Raw genomic sequence first — 22567 nt, forward strand, 5'->3', positions numbered from 1 at the left:
AAGTCGCTTCCTGTCTCCTGGCAGAGACCAGGAGGGGCAGCCAGCTGATGGTCCAGATGTTCAGGTACATTCCAGCGGTTTCCGCGAAGGGAGGGGCAGCGAGCGAGAGGCTGGGACTGGGAGGCGAGCCTGGGAGCAGCGCTGCCTTCGCCTCCCTCATTTGTTTGCGGCGAGACCGTGGCGCTGTCGTTAAAGGCACCTCGTCGCCTGCCTGCCTTCTCCCTCCCTTCTCTGTCTCTCCCTCCCTCCCTTTGTGTCAACGCTACGGAGCGCAGGAGGCCGGAGCGGAGCGAGCGCTTCTGGTGGCGGATCCGGAGACCCCGGAGGAGCCGCACCTCCTCGCTGGCTGGCTGGCTGGCAGCGCGGGGAGCGTCAGCGATGCAAGTGACGAGGCGATGCTCGCGGTGAGTTTCTTTTCCCGCGGGGGAGGGAGGGAGGGAGCGGGAGATGGACTTTCCCTGCCTCTCCCACTCCTGCGCGCCGGGGGGTCGGCCTCTCCCCCGCCCCAAATAGAACCTGGGAAATCACTTGTGGAGGGAATTCGCCTCGGGCCAACCTCACACCTGGAGTTTGCAGGCGCCGGCGGGAAAAAGTGCTCCGTCCATGCGAGGCTCGGAGCGCCAGCCTGGCTCTGTCTGAGCCTCATCCGGCGGCAAGGAAGGGCTGCGGAGAGAAAGCTGCTTGGGATCGAGGACCCGCGCAGCCGGATCCTGAGCCACACTGCTTTCAAGGGGGGGGGGGTCGCTAGTGTTGTCCACGCGCGTTACCCGGGAGCAAGCCCGGCGCACACATTTGGATTTCTCAGTAAGCAGTCAAGAGATGGTAGATCTCGATCAGGTCATGCCTACACAAGGATCCCTTTATACTGAGTGACCAGATCGTCGTTGCAAAAGGATCTCTTTGTAACCAGCGATCTCCAGTGCCTGCCTGGGTCGAGCAACCGGCACCTGCTGTAACAATAAGGAGCAGCGATCTTTTGTTATCAGTAACTGAGATTACTCCCCCCACCTTCCAAAGCAGCTGGAGGAATTTTCTTTTTTGTACTTGTGGGGAAGGCGGCGCGGGTCAGAGCAGCCAGATTGCTGCGGAGAATGAAGCAACCGCATCCCATTGGTTCTCAGCTGTCCGTTTTTATCTTCACAACAACCATGAGAGGTAGGCTCGGCTGAGAGAGGCAGGGAGTGCCCACCCAACGGGCTTCGTGGCTGAGCGCACGAGTGTGAAACCCGAAGTCCTGGTCTGGCCCTCTAACCACTATGCCACACTGCCTCGCTTTCAAGCGATTTCCTCGGAAGCTGCCCGTGTACATTGCCCTGGAATGTCATTCTCAAGGCTTTTGCTATCCTTAAATCCAGTTTTCCTGGGAATAAAATCTAGGCTCCGGAGCATCAGGCTGCGATCTTTGAATTTTCAGAGCGTGGTGATCCCCCAGTCCGCACCTAAAATACCCTTCCTTGCAAGGAGGAAATCTCAAGGATTTCTAAGCAAAGCCGGAGGCGGGGGGGTGGGGGGAGGTTGGTTCCGTAACACCCTCGGTCAATTGGCAGGTAAAATCCTAGCATGTAATATATACTTGGGAGACACTGAGACTCTCGATCTTAGGGTCGTGAGTTCGAGCCGCACGTTGGGCGACAGATTCCTGTATCGCAGGCGTTTGGACTAGATGACCCTCGTGGTCCCTTCCAACTGTACAGTTTTGGGATTCTAAGAGTTTTCTGAGATATATTTCTTCCAAGTAAAGCGTGCCCATTTCCGCGGTTTCACCAAACTGGGAGGGAAACTGGTTTTGCCCGCACTTGACACTGGAAGGAAGGGAGCACCAAGCCAGGAACTAACTGAGCTTCGCGGAGTAAGTTGCGTCTGATGCGTCCTTATCAATTTCAGGGCAGCTAATCTGCAATGTCGGACCCTACCTTAAAAAAGAAAGTGCGGGGAGCCCCACCCCCAGTCTTCCTGACAGCCTTAATAACCCGCGTTTTTAGGAAAGCAAAGAGCTTGAAAAACACATGAAAGGGCTCTGTCTTCCTTGCTGGAAAGCAAGAGGTTAAACTTTGTTTCGGAGGGACGAGCGTGCTGGTTTCCTGAGATAAATGGACAGGAAGCAAATTGCTTCCCCTGCTCTCTGGCCAGCGGCTCCCAAATGCTTTTTGCACCTGCTACTCTGCATTTTTGCAGTTCGGCGCTGCAAAAAAAGAAAAAACTCCCCCCGCGCGATCGAATCACTTCCTTCCAGGCTGGCTGGAGCAGAAAGCCCCTTTCCCCCGGCCCCGGGAAGAGGGACCGTCTCGCCGCTACCTTGATTGTTTTTTTATTTATTTACGATTGCTGTTGTTGTTTTCGCTGCCGATCAGGTCCTGAACTGCCCGGCGTCCCATACTCGGAGATGCAGGTTTGACGACGCCCTCGGTTCGCTCGGCGCCGCAAGGGTTAAAGATGATGTAAGTAGCCAAGTATTTTTTTTCTTCTTCTTCCCCCGAAGCGGATTTATTAAGCGCTCCGTGGTGGGTGCGCGCGCGCGCGTTTGTGCCCAGACTTCCCCAGATGGCCGGAGGAGAGAAGCAATGGAGGGAGCTGGAATGGGAGTTCTGGGTTCGAGTTTTACAACTAACCCCCTGCGGACTGAATCTGTCCACACACAGACCCCATCCACCAAGTTTCCAGGATTCAGAATGGTGTGCTGGCAAAACAGTTCTGCAAACGGAAATCGCATCCACAGGGAGGCAGTTCAAGCATCTCACGTCCCTTCTGGGGCCTAGTGCTGTTTGGAGGAGAAGCCACAGTTTCTTTCACTAACGTTCCCAGCATATGCTTGACACATGACCAGCTACACGATCCTTCAGTTTTACTTTCCCCTTCCCTCAGGTTTTCTGTTTACATGTTGATGCCTCCTTCCTGGACAGTAACTGCTGGATCCTAAGTGTGAAGGAAGCCTGACCGGATCCCCTGTTAGGAGTTCATTCATATAGGGTCTCCCAGCCCAGCTGGGCAAACCAGGCAGGTGTTAGGTGGAAAGATTTCACCCCTAGATACTTTATCTAAAAGCATCTGCTTTCAAGGGAATCTGTTCCCAAGGAAAAGTGCCCAAAACTGGGACCTTAATGCCTCTTTACTTGTAAGTATATCTGAGGTGTACTTGCCAATAAACTTGCAAATAAACAAGATTATGGTGCTCACGGCTCTTGCCGTTTGACTTCCATCAAGTAAGGCAGTTAAGGATGAGAGGTAAAAAATGGAGTGTTCTTGTTACAGTTTAATGGATTTAGGAGGAGTCTGAAGTGCTCTGGTGCTTTGTGTGGATTTAAGCTAAAACGTGTGTGGATCTGTCTTGTTGATGGCAGCAGTGGCGGAGCACGGGGGGGGGGCTGGCATGCGTCCCGGGGGCGTGGTGTGCCACCCGCAGGGGCGTGACGCATGTCCTGGGGGCATGGCACGCTGCCTGCGGGGGCGTGGCGCCCAGCATGGGTGGGGGGGCAGCCATGATGGCACCCCACCGGGATCGTGCTGCCGGGGGTGGTGCGCTCCCCCCGCACTCCTCTTCCTCCACCAGTGGATGGCAGCGTTTTCTTGCTTTCTCAAAGTCCCGGCCTTATGCAAGGGATGGAGACGCCCTCAAATGGAGGCCAACTCCTAGCATCCCTGACCATTGGCCGTGTTGGTTGAGGCTGATGGGAGTTGGAGTCCAGTAATATCTGGAAGGCTGCAGGTTCCACATCGCTGTCTTAAAACACTCACACATTCTTCTTCTTTAGGCTTGGAACTAGGTAAGTCACACTGAATTAAGTAGGGCCAACTAGTAAGTTAGCAGTCAAGGTGACCATGGCATTTCCTTCAAAAGGCTCCTGCCATAGGAACATGGTTGGTGGATGACACACAGCATCTACTATTGCAGCTGGTAACATGTGGAACGCATGTGGTCCAAACTTAAGGGGGTCCTCCTTCAGCATAAGGAGAAACTGGCTTATTTCAGTGGTTTATTTCCAGTTGATGGTTTTGTTGGAACTTTGCAAACACATGCCAGCACTTCAAAAACCAAACTTTTTGGTCACAACAGATCTAAATAAGACTTCATTAGTGGACATTTTTTTTTTTAAAGCGGGGGGGGGGGGGGAGGTAACCTTTCTAATTCAGGGGTATTATGTCGGCATCAGCATATTTAATAAATAAATAAAGAGAATGTATGTGTGGCACACCTCTTAACAGTGGCATTTATATCATTGCAAAAGATGCAACTGAAAAGCATCATTTCCCAGCCTCTCTACAACTGAACAATCAAGCCCCCTTTGGTGAAATGTAGCTTCTTTTAATGAAAGCTGTAACATTTCATGACCTGTGTGTTTACAATAACTCAAGAGCGCCCTCTACAGTGTGAAGGGCTGCCATGCAGTAGAACGAGAGAAGAGAGAGCCTTTTCCACCAGCGTTTCTTTTTTAAAAAAGTAATTTTCTGCATTCAGTGATGGTCTTCCTGTAATCGATGCTGAAGAGTCAACTGCTCTGAAAAAAACACACTTGCATTTTATATACTTATATAAGTTAACATATTGATTTTTGCCAGCTTCAATTCATTTATGGGTTGGATTATTTCTGGCTTTGAACTATTTTCTATATATACCCTGACCTGAATCTAGTACAGGTTACAGCAGTTAGCAGAGCTTTAAAGAGGGGAGGGCCCCACTCTTCCAGTGGTCATACTTTAGAAATCCATAATTGTCTTAATGCAGGTGGAGGTATAGCACAAGTTGTGACCAGTGTCTCTTTATTGTTTAATAAAATTACCAGAGACAAATGGTTTGTGGATCTCTGGCAAAACAGATATTTTACTATTTAGGCAAAGTGCAATCCTATGCATATTTTCTCAGAAGTATGTCACTGAATGACTCAAAAGTAGATGTGCAGACTCAGTTCTACTGAAGTCTGTGGGACTTGGAATGAAACAGATGGGCTGTAAACTAGCTAAAATCACACAGTGGTTTTATAAGATTTTATGGTGATACTAGAAATTTGTACACCTTAAGTGGTTTACTTTGCCTCACAAATGTATCCAACGAATGTGATGACTTGGTTGAGAAGCACCTGGTTTTGAGGCAGTAATTAAATACACTCTGCTTAGTACAGTTTGGTACATATTTACTCAGGAAGGAAGTCCTGGGTTCAATTGAGCTTACTTCCACATAAGTGGTAAAGAACTGAAACAACAGGTTCTCTCTGGGAGTTCATGCATTTCAAAAGCCACTTTCGCTAGTCATTATAACTTGATGGATGTGCAGTGTGTACTGTCCTTAAAACTAGATTAGGGATCTGGAACTTGTGGTCCACTAGATGTTGTCAGACTTCAGTTACCAACAGATCCAGTCAGCAGAGAAAACGGTCAGGGTTAATGGGAGCTCCAATGTTATGTGGAGGTTTCCCATCCCTGCTTCAGATCTTGCTAGACCACCAGCTGTTATATAAACCACCTGAGTGTTGACTGTTGGCCCATGTTTGTGTGAACAGAGATGGTTGGTGCCCATTGAGATTGGAGGGGCAGAATGCAGGGATCCCAAACAGTAGGTGGCGCTTGAGCCAGTTACAGACAGAGTCAACTAATTTTAGTTTCCCCATCATCCTCTTTCCTGCTAAATTATACAAGGGCAACTCTGGGACTAAGGAAGAAGTTGTTGGGTTCTCCCACTACTCACTGCACTAGTCGTGAGAAATAAGGTGGGCAGGTGGGGGCTGGTTGGCAAGGCACTGCCCCACTTGCCCCAATGAACCAGCCACCACTGTTCACGACTCCCTGCCTGTATAGGTAGGTTTGCATTCTCTTATTGACATGGATATAATCCATGGGGGGTTGGGGGACTTCATCTGCTCAACTTGTGCAGTTCAGACTTTTGCCAAAGGCACAGGAGCAGCATCGGTTAAAACAATTGCAAAATAAATTACCTGGCTTGCTTGCTTGAAATAAGTTACTATACTTTATAGGTGAAACCTCAAACACTCCCTCAAATCATTCCAAAGGTTTTAGAATTATGGTGGTATTTCAAGTTAGTTTTTGTGACCTTGGTGGGACTTCCTATTTTGGGGGTTGAGGGCACCTGTTTAACAAGGCCGTTGTGCCCTTGCTAGAGAGTCACTCCCTTTGAACCCAGTGAGGGTACAGGGATGCTGTGGCTGCAACTAATAGCAAGTTCTTGCCTAAATGACTTCAGGATTAGGTTAAAGTAGGACCTTCAACATTTCCTCTGGCTCAATTCCAGGCCTCTCATTTTTGCATAACAATTCTTCCAAGAAACAGCCTCTATCCAGGTTGGAGGAAAGAGGGTTAATTTTTTTAAAAAGGAGCCCTTCTGACTGCCCCAAGCAGATATGCGTGCCAGCTGATGAAAAGGAAAGTGTATTCAAGTGTTAAAGCAATTCGTGAAGATTAGATTCCACTTCACACTTACAGATAAGGAAACTGGATGCTGTTAGACACCCGCCCCCCGCTTCCACGTTGTGTATATCCCGCCTCTCTCCGGCAGACTCCTTGTCCGCGTGCCTGGCAGCAATTTAGTACACTGCCTTCAGCCTCTGGATAGGAGACAGACAGAAGAAGCAGCAGCTCAGTACGCGATCAGTGCTGCTAACGTTTACATCACAATCCATAAACTATTTCAATAAGAGCTGTCCTCCTGCCTATAAGTGATTATTCTATAGATGCTTACTCAAGGTAGCGTAACGCGGATTAGTTGCTCTTTAAATTGCCCTGTTTCGCTTAAGCCGCTTTAATGCGCCAACCGTACACCAATTGTTGGGGGAGGGGGTGTAGCCCTTTCTCCCCCGATCTTTTTTTCTAGAAAATACACTCGAGCTAAGAATAGGCAGGTTGCTAATTATAGACACCCCCCCCCACCCGCATGATAATATATATAAGTGGAGCTTCCGGTCTCCTTGTTGTTCTTTACAATTCACTAGTGAAGGGTGGTTGTTACGGATTAATTATACCAGTTCAAACGAAACAACACCCTTTTAAAATGAGAACTGGAAGTGACCAATTGGAGGACGCCTCAGTCCTAATGATGACTAATTTCAAAGCATGCTTGCTTAGGATGGCAACATTAAAATCCAGCCCTTTCTTTAGGGATGCCTAAGGAAGTCGTATGTCCCACTTTCCCCGTCTAACAAATAACTTCGCTGCTAAATCGAGGACACAAAAAGTTAACAGGAAATTTAACTTGAAGCTGAATCTCTACTGGGGAGAAGACACAGCGCTCTCTCGACCCCTTCAGGCAAAATCCTACGGGCAAACCCCACCCCTGCTTTCCAAACGTGTTGCTGAAAACAAGCAGCCTTCAGCCTTGTTCCAGGATTCTAATTTGGAAGGTTTGCCTAGTCAACGTTCCAGTGTTAAGAGTACGGGCTGCGCTGGGCCGGGAACGTGATTGGCCGCTTAAAAAGAAAAAAAAGTTGAATCACGTGGGGGGACCCCCTCCCCTCGAAAGAACAGCTTAGATTACATCAAGCCAGCGCTCACCGGCCGGATCTCTAGTATAGTCTCGGCAGGAATGTGTGCGCTGGGAGGAAGGAGACGCGGCCCGTGGGTGGTGCGTAAAGACGCAGACTTCCCGGCAGCTAGGGGGTGGGAATCACTGGAGTGTGAGGGCTCCACAGTAAAAACAAAAAAGTCTCTTCCAGGCGGGTCGTTTCCCTCCTAGTGTAAGGAGACTCTGCACTAAATCTGCAGCCTGCTTTCCGCTTTTGTTTTGTGCAATTGGCCAGAGCAAAAATAATAATACCGACAGCCAGCTATTGCAAACAGTAAACACCTAAGCAGTAGTACAAGCTCCTTGGAGGAGGAGGAGAAGAAAAATAATCTACTCCAGAAATTGGTTTAGTTAGGTGGAGGAGGGAGGAGGAGGAGGAGGAGGAGGTAAGTTCCGGCCTCCTATGAGGGTTGCCTTTGTTTGGCTGAACGGGCTCTGGGAGCCAATGGGAGCGCGCCGGGAGGAGTGGGGCGGGCGGGCGAGCCTGGTGTGAGTGTGTGTGCAGAGCCGAGATTGCTTCCAGTGGGAAGGGTGTCGGTCTGCTTTTCTGCTGCCAGGTCTCGCTCCGCTCGGCGTGAGGACGGGGCCGGCCACCTCCGGGGCTGCTCGGTGGCTTTCCGCTCACCCGCTTTGTGTCTCTCTTCTTTCTCCCCTCTTCCTCCTCCTCCCTTCCTCCAACCAACCGCCGCCTCTCCGCGATGCTGCCCTCGCTGGCCTCCGCCTCTGCTCCCGTGTGGCCTGGCGGCCTCTTTCCGCCGTGGGGTTGATCCGAAGGAGGAAGAAGAGGAAGCGCGGAGGCCCGATCGCCTGCTCATGCAGCAGCCCCATCGCCGCCGCCGCCGCCCCACCGTTGGAGTCCCGTCGAGCTGCATGGACGGGCATGGGGAGAGCGGCCCCTCTCTGCGCCATCGCCGCCGCCAACGCCGCCAGGGCTGAGCAGCAGCAGCAGCAGCAGCAGCGCCGCCCCCCGCCTGCCCTCCTCGTCCTTTTCAGCCTGGGGCTGCTCCTACACACAGGTACCGCCTGGGCCCCTCTTTGGGCGGGGGTGGGGGGTGGAAACCCGCAAGGAAACGGGCCGGGATGGAGCGGGGACCGACGTCCCGACGGCTGCGGAGCTGTGTAGTGAGACGTGTTTGTTCGCGAGTTGTTGGTTTGGGGGTTCCCTTTATTTCTTTTTTTAACGGGACGTTTGGTGGGCGAGCTGGGCTGCCAAGATCCGGTGTTCACTTCCTCGGGAGCAAGTGGAAAGCCCGTGATCGCGGAAAGTGCGCCCGCGCGTATGTGTATGTGTGTGTAGAGGAATCTGAAGTTTTTGCGCGACCCACCTGGAGCGTCGCAGGCGGGGCGGACGGCTCCTTGCTGAAGGCGCGTGGTGTTCCGAGGCTGCTCTTGCAAGTGGGAGCCGCTTGTGCCAAAACGCTTGTTTTGCAGCCCGGAGGAATCTGACACACACGCGAAGGCTTCTCCCTCCTCCTCCTCCTCCTCCTCCTCTCCTTTCCGCGGTCTCCGCTTTTAAAAAGCAAGTCTGCGAGCCTTCTCTCCCCAGCAAGGCGGGGGCGCGGAGCTGGCCCCGCTCGACGGAGCGGGGGAGGGGGCTGCCGTGTCTGGGTGAGTTTGATTGGCACCGCTCCCTCCCTGCCCGGGTGTTTACTAAGTCAGCGCCGAGATCAGGTTTCTCTTCTCCTCGCCGCCGCCTCCTCCTCCTCCTTCGCGACGCAGGAAAGAGAGCGCCTGGGCTCTCCTAATCTGCAGCTGGCGTTGAAGGATTTTGGGAGGAGAAGGCGAGTTGATCTCGGTGAAAAGTCGTCGCTTTCCCTTCTTCCCAGCGGCTTTGAATGCGGATCTGTTTGCGCGGCTGGAATTCGCACTTTTTCTTTTTTTTGCTCCAATGGTGCCACGGGATGAGGCTTGCTGCTCCTGTTTTGTTTTCTGCGAGATGCCTCTGTCTTGTCAGCTGTCATGCTTTTTAAAAAAATGGTATTTCTGTTGGCCTTCCTGTAGGAGCCCAAACCTTGCTGGGTTGTAGCCTTCTCCTTTTCATTTCGCCCAGGGAAGCTTGCTGGGCAAAGGACTCCTCCGGCTCAGGCAAACCCAACAAAGGTTGGGTTTGTAACATGGCTTGGGTGGGTGGGTGGGACTTTATGGTGTGTATGGGGAAGGGCAGAGTCTGGTTTGTGTGCAGCAGGTCCCAGCTTCAATCCTTGGCCATCCCCAGATTAGGGATGGGAGAGTCCGAAATCCTGGTGGGATTCTGCCAGTCAGTGGTAGGCAGTGCAGAGCTAGATGGACCATTGCCTGACTCCGTATAAGGCAGATTTCATCTGTTCTTCCTAGCAAAGCTTCTTACATCAGTGTGTGAAGGGGATCTGGGTCCCCAACTGTTTTTCTGATAGGGCTTCTGTGCCTTTCACACTTTTGCTTACAAATCAAGTAAGACCTTTTCCTGTCACTATTGACACACCATAGCAATTTTCAGCTTCTGAATGTCTTGCTTTTAAAGATTTTATTACTGCTTTTCTTTATTTCGGAGGGAGTGGGAGCACCCAAGAAGTTTCCTAAAAATAAAAGTCTCTGAAATCAATAGGATTTTGTGCTGGGGTATTTGGTCAGGCATACAGTTTTAAATATTTGTAGGCCACCTTTCTGGACAACGTGCTCTGAAGGTGACAGCGGTGATATGATACAATATCAAATTAGAAACTCTTTAAAAACACAACAGTTAATAGAAATACTTTAAAATATTGTTCAGTCAGTAGAAAGAAACTGAGAGAGGCCCACTCTTGGTGTTCCTTGGTGCAAATGCAGAGATCAGATACATGAGTCCCAATGAAAATCTACACAGACGTATTTTGTGAAGTTCTAGATTGCACAAAATTATGCAGTAATACAACCTTGGAAAGCTGTGAGAAGAGCTTACTAGAGACATTTCACTGAGTAACCGGAAAGCATGAGATCACCGCGTCAGAGATTTGTAGAATTGTAGAGTTAGAAGGGGTCAGCCATCTAGCCCATGGGTAGGCCTGGGGGCCGGATCCGGCCCAATCACCTTCTAAATCCGGCCCGCAGACAGTCTGGGAATCAGTGTGTTTTTACATGAGTAGAATGTGTCCTTTGATTTAAAATGCATCTCTGGGTTATTTGTGGGGCATAGGAATTCGTTCATATTTTTTTTCAAAATATAGTCCAGCCCCCCACAAGGTCTGAGGGACAGCGGACCAGCCCCCTGCTGAAAAAGTTTGCTGACCCCTGATCTAGTCTAACCCCTTGCAATGGAGGAATCTCAGCTAGATCATACATAACAGATGTCCATCCAACCTGTGCTTTAAAATCTCCAAGGAAGGAGAGTCCACCACTTGTGGCAGTCTGTTCCACTGTCAAACAGCTCTTACCATCAGAAAGTTCTTCCTGTTGGAATCATCTTTCTTGTAACTTGAATTGATTGATAGAGGTCCTAGCCTCTGGAGCAGGAGAAAACAAGCTTCCTCCATCTTCCATGTGACAGTCCTTTAGATGTTTGAAGATGGCAATCGTGTTTCCTCTGTCTCTTCTTTACCAGGCTAAACATACCCAACTCCCTCGACCATTCCTCATAAGGCTTGGTTTCTAGACCCTTGATCATCTTGGTCACCCTCCTCTGCACACATTCCAGTTTGTCAATATTCTTCTTAAATGGTGGTGCTGAGAACTGGACACAGTATTCCAGGTGTGGTCTGTCCAAGGCATAAGAGAGTGGTATTACTGTGGTTCTTTTAAGGAAAGGGTTGATTTTAGTTTTCCCAATGAGATTTAACTATATGAAACTGTATTAGACAGCTTCTGATAGAGCACACCACTTATTGAAGTACTAGAGGCCAACATTTCTTGAATTTTAAGGAAGAATGTGTTGACAAACTGGCTCCTGTCCCAATCTGAGAGCACCAGCTAAATTTAGGATTCTGGGTGTAGAATAGCTTAGCTTTCAATAGGCTTCATGCTCCCAGTGGTCCATCGAGAGAAGTGATGGTCCTTAATCAAAAGTGAACTCGTGTTTGGGGCTTTTGATTCTTGTGTGTAGGTTACCAACCCGGCAGCCATAGAATGTGTGAGGTTTTTGTTTGCAGAAGGTGTAGCACTGACAAGTCAGTACTGAACAAAGAACAAATTCTCTTTGTGACTTCCTTTATGAAATATTCAGAAATATTGTTTCTTTGGATCCAGAACTTCTCTTTCTGTTTACAAAGAGGCCCTAGAGCAAAGTCCTGTCTCTTTTGGAACTTTGTAACAAATACTATGAACCAAAACAATAAGGGAGAGTTCATATGGTGTTTTGTTTTAAATTCAGTTTATTTATTACACTTTAGAATCATAGAACTGTAGAGTTGGAAGGGTCCCTGAAGATCTTCTAGTCAAACCCCCTGCAATGCAGGAATATGCAACTGGATCAAACCTGCAACCTTGGTGTTATCAGCACCACGCTCTAACCAACTGAGCTACCCACATTTCCCCCTTCCCCAAGGGGTTAAATGTGGCATACATGGTTCCTCTGCCTCCATTTTATTCTCACAACAATCTTGTGAGGTAGGCTAGACTGAGAGATGGTGACTGGCAGTGGCACAAGGCCATGCAGTGAGTTTTATGGCCAAGTGGGGAATTTGAACCCAGGGCTCCCAACAAACACTTAAATGTACACCACACACTTGCTGCATTCAACAGGTGTACACTCTTATGTCCCATCGGTACGCAGTAGTTGAGTTGTAAGCTCACATACAATATTCAGGGAGGGTACATCTCCAGTATGTATACATCTTTGCTGCCAGCACAATAAAATGGCTTCAGTGACACTTATTAAGTGCATCACTGAAGCAATTCCTTTTACTGGCAACAAGGCAAGGCATGCTGGGTCTGTTACACTTCCTGTTCCCTACCAAGATTAACATTCAGTGGAAAGAGTTGTGGTAGAAAGTGGAATGTAGACCTACCCTTTTCATCTATTCTGCATTTTCTTAATCTTTATCCAAAACACCAATTTTTAAAATGAAAAACCCCAACTTCATAATTTTAGTTACTAAAATACTGTAAATACAAAATTCTCAGTGTCTGTTATTCCTAAAAGTATGTATAGCTTTCTTTAATTTATATACAACACCATCCTATACACATCTAGATAGATGAAAGTCCTATAGAGTTCAGTGGGATTAATCTGTATAACTGCAGCCTTAAACGCATTGAATATTTACATTTCGAAGAGGATGGGGCTGCAACAAAAACACCAAGCTGCTTAAAATAGCATTTGAACTGGAAATTATTTTTCCAACATGGTATCTCTGATTCCCTCTTGGGGGTATGTTAAATATACAGAACTGCATCCAAAATAGACATGCTTCTGTGGGTTAGTGAATATTTAAAAAATGTACATTAAAGACACCAGGAACCCCTGTTAAGATTTTCCAACTGGGACCTGATGAGAAATCCTATGCTAAGGTTGCAAATCTAGGCACCTGGGAGTAAGTCCGATTCCACCCCAGGAGAAGAAGAAGAAGAGGAGTTTGGGTTTGATATCCTGCTTAATCAATACCCTAAGGAGTCTCAAAGCGGCTAACATTCTCCTTTCTCTTCCTCCCCCACAACAAACACTCTGTGAGGTGAGTGGAGCTGAGAGACTTCAAAAAAGTGTGACTAGCCCAAGGTCACCCAGCAGCTGCATGTGGAGGAGCGGGGAAGCAAACCCAGTTCACCAGATTACGAGTCCACCGCTCTGAACCACTACACCACACTGAGAACATGTACAGAAAGAAGCAAGATATTGACTGTGGCTACTCCAAGACGATGCCAACTCAGTGGGTTGCAATGCAATGAAGCACCTGTGAGTTCAAGGCTGGTTACATTGCCATCTTGGAGCAGGTGGGCGCACACCTACAAGCTGCCCACCCTCTCAGCCCCACCACTGCAGCTCTTCCCCCTCATGTGCGACGACTGATCAATTTGTTGGAAGAGCTCCATGCAGGAAAAGTATAGTATTATATCCATAACACGTTTCGATTTATAAAAGAACCCAGTGTTTGAAATTAGCCAGGCGCCAAGCGCGTTTTATAACCATTTGCAAATCTCTGGATGCTAGGATGGCCCCTCCAGCTTTCTTAAACAGAAGAACTTAATTTTTCTGCATTTGCGCCCCATCTTTTCCTTCAAGGGGTACATGGTTCACCCCCTCCTCGGTTAATCCCTACAACGACCCAGTGAGGTAGGCTAAGAGGTAAGTGACTGGCCCAAGGTCACCCAGTGGGCCTCAGTGGGGATTTGAACCCTGATACCCCATGTCTTAGTCCAGCACTCTAACCACTATGCCACACTGGCTCCCTAGAGTACTTCTGCTCTATAAATTAAGTAGGCAAATAAATATGGGGAGAGCCAAATGTCCTTTAGAGAAGGATCTGAAATACTTTCCTTGGAAGCTTGAGTTTGTTATAGTCTGGATTGTTTTATTTGATGTTTCAATGTGTTAAAGCTCAAGCAGAAAGGTAGATACACTTCAGGTTTTTTCACACATGGAGATAAGGGAGTAAGGATCAGGGTGAGTACCTCCACCCAATTCCAGCCCCCTTCTGGCAGAGCTTCTTTCTGCTTCCTGAGGCTCAGTCTCACAGGTCTTCCAGTTGTGACCTGCTGCTGGCCTTGTCCTGTACTTAGTCATGAAGTTGTAGGCCTGTAATGTTTTATTATTTTCAGTACACACCAGGCTGGATAAAAATCATTTTTTTATTTAAATCAATTAAATTTTTTTATTAATATTTTTTTAATTTAAATCAGATTTTTTAAAATTTAAATTGGATTTATTTGATTTAAATCAGATTGGATTTTTTAAATAAAATGCTTTTGGAGGAAAAATCTTTCTAATGATAGTTTTCTATTTAAGTTACATTATAGTCCAAAGACTACTCATCAGGAAATAAGGATTTGTTTTAAGTTTTTCATGTTTGCTAACTCAGTCTAAGTTTTTTTTTTAATTGTTTAACCACATCAGTTAACAAATATTGATACATATGCTGTAATGTTATTGTTTTAGTTAAATAAATGGTTTGAATTGTTATTAAGGAAATGATTCTTTTTCTCCTTCCAGCAGAAAAGTTGTCCAAATATAAACAGTTAACTTATTAAACCTCACAATAATTTCCTAAAAGGCTCTGGCTGCAAGATGCAACACTCCTCCCTCAGCAATAGGAAGCAGGCTCTCTGCTGGAGTGCTATAACAGGTCTTAAAGGGACTATTGTGAGTGCAATGCCTAGACGGTTGAACTAGGACCTGGGAGACCAGGGTTCAAATCCCCACTAGACCAAGCTCCTAAAATGCTTCTTTCTTTCTTTCTTTCTTTCTTTCTTTCTTTCTTTCTTTCTTTTCCTTTCCCTCCCTCAAATCTCTCTCCCCCCCCCCCCCCGTTTCTTAGAAAGCAGATTCTTCTCAGAAACAAGTGCTTTTATTGCCATGCAGTCAGAGACTGGCTATTTCTTTATTTCTGTTGATGTGACGAAACAGGCCGATCTATAAATCGTAATGCAGAAGGACACTGATTTTCTTTCCCAGTGAACAGGGAAACCAACAACAGCAACAAAACCCCTCAACGTCATGCGTTACCCTTATTAGGGTTTTTATTCCCTGGTGCACTTTTGTGTTTAATCTGAGTTTGAAAACAAGAGCCGTTGCATTCTGGTGTCCATGGAAACCAGTTAATTAAAAGGGGGAAATGAATGCTATTGTCATTTATTTCGGTTGCTTTCTCCATTTACAACCAAACACAGATGCCCTACTGTTTCTGTGTTGCTCTTCATCTTGGCATTTTGATTAGTTGGGAAATTGCTTACTAATGTGAGCACAACTGAATTTTACAGCTTGCAGTGGTGGATTCTCCTTCCTTGGAGGTTTTTAAGCAGAGTTTGGATGGCCATCTGTCATGGATGCTTTAGTTGAGATTCTTGCATTGCAGGGAGTTTGGACTAGGAATTGTGTGCTTCTACAGTTCCCAAGACACACCATCCTTTCTTAAGAGAGCAAAGCACATTATGGCACTACTTTGAAATGCTCCCGTGTGATGCTCAAGCAAAATCCATGGTATATGGCTTAGAAATAGCTTTCGCTAAATGAGCATATCCTTAGCACAAAATACAGGGCAATTTAATATGGCTAGCTTTTCACTGGGCAATGTAATTAAATCTGTTTTGAAAAGTGGCAAGGCTTTGTGTGTGGAATGCTGTTTTAGACTCTTCAGAAGTTTATCCTGGGTGGAATGCTGGAGAGTATGAAAAGACAAGTGTTCAAGATATTTGAGACTACACCCTTTAGCTGCGCAGTGAGCATGCAAAAAACTGGATTTAATTATGTCTGTGCATAGCACTTCTAGAGCACTTCTCTCGTTTCTCTCTCCTCTAAACTGCCTCCTCACCAACCCCCCAAATGTGAAAAGCTATCCAACTTTATAATGGAGAAAAGATCGTTTTATTCGTTTGTATGTGTGTTAGTCAGCTTTATTTTTGGGAGGTTTGAAGATAATTCCCCAGGTGTAGAACATTCCGATTTCTTTTCAAGTATCCTTTTGAAAAATTAAACATGTCAGAATTACATGTGTAAAGTTTGCATTGAAAGATGCAGAAAAACACTCAAGATTTCATCAGTTTGTGCCGGAAAGCTTAATTCCCTTGCAGCCTTCTTTGGTTTCAAATTAGCATGATAAATTCTCTTTTATTTTTAAAAGGGCATGTTGTTAATTCTCTCCCTTCCCCCAGTTGTGGACACAGCCCATCAAGTCTTACATCTGCAAACTGGTTTAACTGAAACATGTATTCAAGTAACATGATAAAAGCCCTAAAATTTACGACAAGTGAGCCATGAAATTATATTCTTTATCATAATTAAGTTCTTTTTTTTAAAAAAAAACCCTGTCTTTTAAAGCTTATGCATAACATATCTCTGTGAGCCCCACAATGAATGCTAGCTTTTCTAAATTACTTAGCTTTGGATCAGTACTTTTATTCTGGGGGTACTCAGGGGTACGCACAATGCTATTTTTCTAGAAAAACTCACCATGAACTCTTAGAATGGCAATGAGGCTCACATGAGAGGTGCCGGAACTAAGTTCTGGAGAGTTCCGGCTGGGGAATAAAGCATTGGGTACACAGTACCAGTATCTACAATAAAAGCATTGTGTCTGATACTAGGATTAAATACGGGCACTATGTATTTTTAAGGGGGCGAAAGTTGCCCCAGCATCCTAAAATGAGTTCCTTCCCTGCTCACTTTACTATTTCAAGTATACAGTTGTACCTTGGTTCTCAAACTTAATCTGTTCCGGAAGTCCGTTCCAAAACCAAAGCTTTCCAAAACCCATAGGAAGTAGTGCAAAATGGATTAATCCATTCCAGATTTTTTAAAACAACCCCTAAAACAGCAATTTAACATGAATTTTGCTATCTAATGGGACCATTGATCCATAAAATGAAAGCAATAAACAATGTACTGCAGTCACACAATCAGTCAGTAGCTGAACTGGGTTCCACACAGTTACAAAAACAAAACAAAAAAAGCCACAAAAACGCAGAAGAAATAGCAAAAAAACAGACAAACCTCAGTGTAACACTCAAAATGGAAGTGTGGCATTCAGATCGGAAACGTAACACTCAAAACGGAGCACGTTCGGCTTCTGAAAAAAGCTTGCAAACCAGAACACTTCTGGGTTTGCAGTGTTTGGGTTCCAAGTTGTTTGAGTACCAAGGTGTTTGAGAACCAAGGTACCACTGTACCTCACTTTTCCCTCAAAGCGCTCAAGATGGCACACGGCTCTCTTCTCTTTTCCCCTCCCCACCCCTTCATTTTATATTTGCCACAACCCTGTGAGGTAGGCCAGGCTGAGGCCCCGGTAGGCCAGTTTTGCTAGACTGCATCATCAGGGAGGGCAGCTAGAATAGTGCTGTTCAGCTGCAAGATTTCCTTGCTGTTCTGTGGCTGAGGTACATATTGTTAGATGGCTTCTTCCATTCTCTTGGCAAACGTGCTTTAAAGAAGCATATGTGCAACAGGGGACCTCTGTCGGGAGCTCCCTTGCGCATTATGGTTTGGCCATGTGCTCTGCATGCGCCTGCTGAAAGCATTATGTGCAAATGGAGATGGCCTATTGTGTTGATTTTACTAGGGCTCTCCTGGCTTGTGGGCTTTCAGTTGAATTAGCAGGGGTCAGCAAACTTTTTCAGCAGGGGGCCGGTCCACTGTCCCTCAGACCTTGTGGGGAGGCCGGACTATATTTTTTGGGGGGGAAATGAATGAATTCCTATGCCCCACAAATAACACAAAGATGCATTTTAAATAAAAGGACACATTCAACTCATGTAAAAACACGCTGATTCCTAGACTGTCCGCGGGCCGGATTGAGAAGGCGATTGGGCTGGTTCCGGCCCCCAGGCCTTAGTTTGCCTACCTATGAATTAGAGCATGGTACTGATAATGTGAAGGTTGCAGGTTCACTCCCTGTGTGGAACAACTGCAGATTCCTGCATTGAAGGGGGTTGGACTGGATCATCGTCAGGGTCCATTCCAGCTCTACAATTCTATTATTCTATGAGTTTCCTTAATAACTGAGAATGAGAGAGAGAGAACACTTTTCCAGGCACTCACTGAGCCAGACTCCTGCCCCCCTCAAAAAACCCAGGCAGTCATGAAATAGTGTGAAGTTGGGAGAGTCTGGTTTTTTTTATTATTATTTAAATGTGAATTGAATTGTAAATTTACCACCTGCATTCCATAGCCCGGCTCCCCCTTAGGCTAGCCAGGCGTAGCTGCAGCATGTGGTTTCCGTAGTTAACAAATATTAAGTGTAGTTTTAAATAATTATGGGACTGTGGTCGATAGGGAAAGGTGGGGCAAAATCTCTGTTAAAAAAAAAACAAAACCCAAGTACTCAGCTTTCAGCCATGACGGAAAGTAAGACTAAAATCTGGACTCTCCCAAATAAAGAGTGTGACTTAACAGGCTCTTTTCTTTCTGCTTTGTAGAATATGTGCAGGTTGTACGCATGGTCACATTCACACCATATGTTTAAAACACTGTGACGCCACTTTATTCAGTTGTGCCCCCACCAAATTCTGGGAGTTGTAGTTTGTTAAAGGTACAGAGAGTTCTTAGGAGTCCCCTGTTCCCCTCGCAGAGCAACAATTTCCAGAGTGGTTCAACAGTCAATCCCTCTTTTGCTGGGAACTCTGGGAATTGCATCTTGGCCAGCCTTCAGCCAAGTTGAATATTAATAGAATCGTAGAGTTGGAAAGAACCCCAAGGATTATCCAGTCCAACCCCCTGCAATGCAGGAATCTTTTTGCCCAATGTGGGACTCGAACCCACTGCCCTGCGATTAAGAATCTCATGCTCTACCGACTGAGCCAGATGACAATGGAAGCTGCAACTCACTCATCTGGAGTTAGTCTCACTGAAGTCGCTGGTGTTTTCTTCTGACTGAGGATGGAGCATGCTCTCATGGAATAATAAAAAAAGTTTTGCTGAAAGTCCTACTGATGTGTCTGTTTGAGCATATCATATATATAATCCAAGGTCCTTCTGGCAGTTCCCTCACTGTGTGAAGTGAAGTTACAGGGAACCAGGCGAAGGGCCTTCTCTGTAGTGGCACCCTCACTGTGGAACTATTTGACTTAGAAGACTTCTGAAGGCAGCCCTGTTCAGGGAAGTTTTTAATAGTTGATGTTTTATTGTGTTTTTAAATATTTTGTTGGCAATTGTGCAGAGTGGCTGGGGCAGTCAGATGGGTGGCATATAAATAATGTTGTTGATGTTTGTTTGTTTAATGAAAACGAATCACACCCAGTAATGTCCGCTCTTCTTTTGCCCAGGCGACTGCCAGCTGCAGACGCCGTGTCGAATCCAGAAGTGCACCACGGACTTTGTGGCTCTGACTTCTCACCTGAACTCTGCCCTTGATGGCTTTGATTTGGAATTCTGCAAAGCCCTGCGTGCCTATTCCGCCTGCACCTACCGCAACTCCAAAGTCTGCCGTGGGAACCTGGTCTACCATTCGGCTGTGCTGGGGATCAGCGATCTCATGAGCCAGAGGAACTGCTCCAAGGATGGCCCGACCTCCTCGACGAACCCCGAAATCACCCACGACCCATGTAATTACAGCAGCCGCCAGGGAGCCGGCGAACTTCGCGGGGGAGGAGAGCAGACTCCGCCCACGTACTTTTTCTGTGGCCTGTTTGGAGACCCACACCTGCGGACCTTTAAGGATCACTTTCAGACGTGCAAAGTGGAAGGGGCATGGCCCCTCATAGATAACAACTACTTGTCGGTGCAGGTGACAAATGTGCCCGTGGTCCCCAGGTCCAGCGCCACTGCCACAAATAAGGTGCGTACAAGGCACATGCCTTATTTTCCTCTTTAAAAAGTTACAGTAGAGTTTGAAATTTATAGACGGCAGGATTTTGATGAATTGGGATATGGAAGAAAGGGCCAGCTGCAGAGCTGTGCCAGGCAGGGAATCCCTAGGCTGGCTTATGCAAACCAGCCTGGCTGGCCTAGCGGAAGAGCAAATCTGTTAACATGACGAAAGGGTGTTGATGGGTCACCCCAGAGGAATCTTTTGGCCTGGAGAGACAGGTGTTGCTGAGGTGATGGGGTGTGTTTTTGAGGTGACAGGAAAAGAGAGGTGTTGGGTTTTTTTATAGCAAGGTGTTCTGGGAAGAAGAAGGGAGAAGAAAGACTGGGAGCCATCTTGGGCAGGATGGCTGAAGGCTGGCTTCACTGCTGTGGGGGACAAGCCCCTCTTGAAGTGACCATGCTGTAAGATCTGGGCTTCCTCCATGCAGACTGAATTGGTAAATAGGTGAATAAACGAGATTTCTTAAAGCTGCGGCAATCTCTGATGTATCTCAGTTCTGCAAAGGAACACCAACCCGGGGTGAGTGCCTGGAACCCCCTGGGATCTTGCAGAGAGTGGTGGTGGCGGCACACAATTTTTGTAACAATATTTTAAATCCGAAACTTTCCTCCTTCGCCCTTTTTGGTGATGGTGAGAAAACAGAGCTGTTGCATGTGAATGCATGTTTAATTCTTTCAGACTAGAGAACATGTAATCGAAGCATGCTCACAGATAGTTGGCCAAGAAGAGACAGCTGGTTTTAAGGAGCAGCTCACCTGCTATGCTATGCAGTGACCAAGGGAAGGTCTCTTGTGCTGTGGGCAGAGAACATTGGCTGAGAGCTGATGAAGATTGGAGGGTTTATGAGCAGCATTGAAGTTCTCCAAATCCCGAAGGAAAGGTGTGGTTGGGAATAACTTGTAAGGAATTGCATTGTAGTGAAGCACATTTGTTGGTGTGCAGTCTGTAAATAAGGTTTGGTGGAAGGGAGATTGAGCTCTACTAGCCAGTTTTCGATGGGCTGTGTTGTGCCTGGCGGCTGAGTGCAATAGGAGATGGATTTTGACACGATAGAGCATGGTGCTGATAAGGCCAAGGTCGCAGGTTCGATCTCCATAAGGAACAGCTGCATATTCCTGCATTGCCACGGGTTGGACTAGATGATCCTTGGTGTCCCTTCCAAGTGTACAGTTCTGTGATTCTACGAATTATTCTGTTCTTTAGCAAGAGTACATACTTGGGATCACACGACAGAGATGTGCTAATGCCAGCTGTTAAAGAGATTCTAAAAACGCGCTCTTGTAAATGTAAAGTGTGCTGGACTATGAGAATGCTAAGTTTTCTTTTTAAATGTTTATTATTAGTATTATTAAAATAAATAAATACATTCAAATTAAATTATACAGTGCTGATGCTAGTGGGATAAATGGCACTTCTGGCATCTATTGTCTTAAATTTTGTGAGTGGTAGGATTAAAACACTGAAAAGAACCCCCCCCCCCATGAGGAATATTTCCGACCGAGTAGAGCTGTATGAAAGACGTGACTTGTTTGTATGAATTAAAAAGGTGGAGGCTCTGGATCACTGCTCTTGGCAGATTTAGTGTGACATTATTCTAGTGGGTGGGGAACTTCCCTCAATATGGCTTTGGCCCACATTGAGCCAGTGTTGTAGTCCATTAAGTTCAATGTATGTTAAGAGACCTGAGTTCAAATGCTAAGAGGGAAAAATGGAGATTTGTCTTAGAAGCTGCTTCTGAGAATGACTTCATTAAGGAAACGCTGTTAGTGCCTCTGGGCTTTTGGGCTAAAGAGCAATCTGACGTGCAGGGTGGTTATTAAAAACAACAACACAAAAGTGACGTAATGCTGCTTTCAGAGTGCCAGTGGAAGCATACAATTAGCAATTTGTAAGATAAGTATTTTGGGAAGAACAATATGTTTGGTCCTTTTCTATGCATAATTGACCCTTAATGCCTGTAATTTGGTGTTGAGGATCCCACCACAGCCCCTGTTCCCCCTCCCCCCCCAAAAAAAATTCTGCCTGCATATCAGCTCAAGCTTGCAGACACAATTTGATCTTGGGTGTGTTAATGTTTTTTTAAAACAAAAAAACCTCATGACCTTCCAAAGTGCTGTTTTTTGTGTAGCCATGGAGTCATTTTATGACCTAACTATTCAACATGCTATCAAGCCCAGTTCAAGATCTTAATGGTGACTTTTAAAGCCCTGAATTGCTTGGAACCCAGTTATCCAAAGGCCCCCTTCTTCTTACTCTGTCCTGTCGGGGATTAAAGTTCTACTGGGAAGGCTCTTGACACCATCTCTGAATGATGCTCATAGTTCAGCAGCTTGAGAGAGGCCTTCTCCTGGGTGGTACCCCAGCTGTGGAATGCCCTCCCCTTTGAAAAATGACTGGCAAACAATATTATTTAGTGTTGCACGCTGGCAACGAACTTACCTTTTCCACCAGGTGCTTAGTTTGCCAGGCCAGCAATAGTAATATTGCGGAAGAGCAGTTGTGATATTTGTGGTGGTTGTTTTTCACAGAATCGTAGAGTTGGAAGGGACTAGGGGGGTCATTTAGTCCAACACAAGAATCTTTTCCCTAACATGGGGCTCGAGCCCACAACCCTGAATTTCTATCCCACCATTTCTCAAAGCACCTTAAGGCGTTGTAC

General features: G+C 46.6%; 1 protein-coding gene across 3 annotated transcripts in view; it reads left to right on the forward strand.

Moving 5' to 3' along the window:
• Positions 1-250: 250 nt before the first annotated feature.
• RGMB (repulsive guidance molecule BMP co-receptor b) overlaps positions 251-22567 on the forward strand; it is a 39977-nt gene continuing 17660 nt past the window's right edge. The window contains exons 1-4 of one of the 3 annotated variants that reach the window (XM_053407884.1): positions 251-404; positions 2352-2438; positions 8279-8520; positions 19364-19875. In XM_053407884.1, coding sequence (XP_053263859.1) covers positions 2434-2438; positions 8279-8520; positions 19364-19875 — 759 coding nt within the window. In that variant the 5' untranslated portion in view covers positions 251-404; positions 2352-2433. Of the gene's footprint in view, positions 405-836; positions 1156-2125; positions 2439-8278; positions 8521-19363; positions 19876-22567 lie in introns of those variants that run through there. The other 2 variants (XM_053407886.1, XM_053407885.1) reach the window with 2 other exon arrangements.

This window comes from Podarcis raffonei, chromosome 11 (assembly GCF_027172205.1).
Source record: "Podarcis raffonei isolate rPodRaf1 chromosome 11, rPodRaf1.pri, whole genome shotgun sequence".
NCBI classification, from domain to species: domain Eukaryota; kingdom Metazoa; phylum Chordata; class Lepidosauria; order Squamata; family Lacertidae; genus Podarcis; species Podarcis raffonei.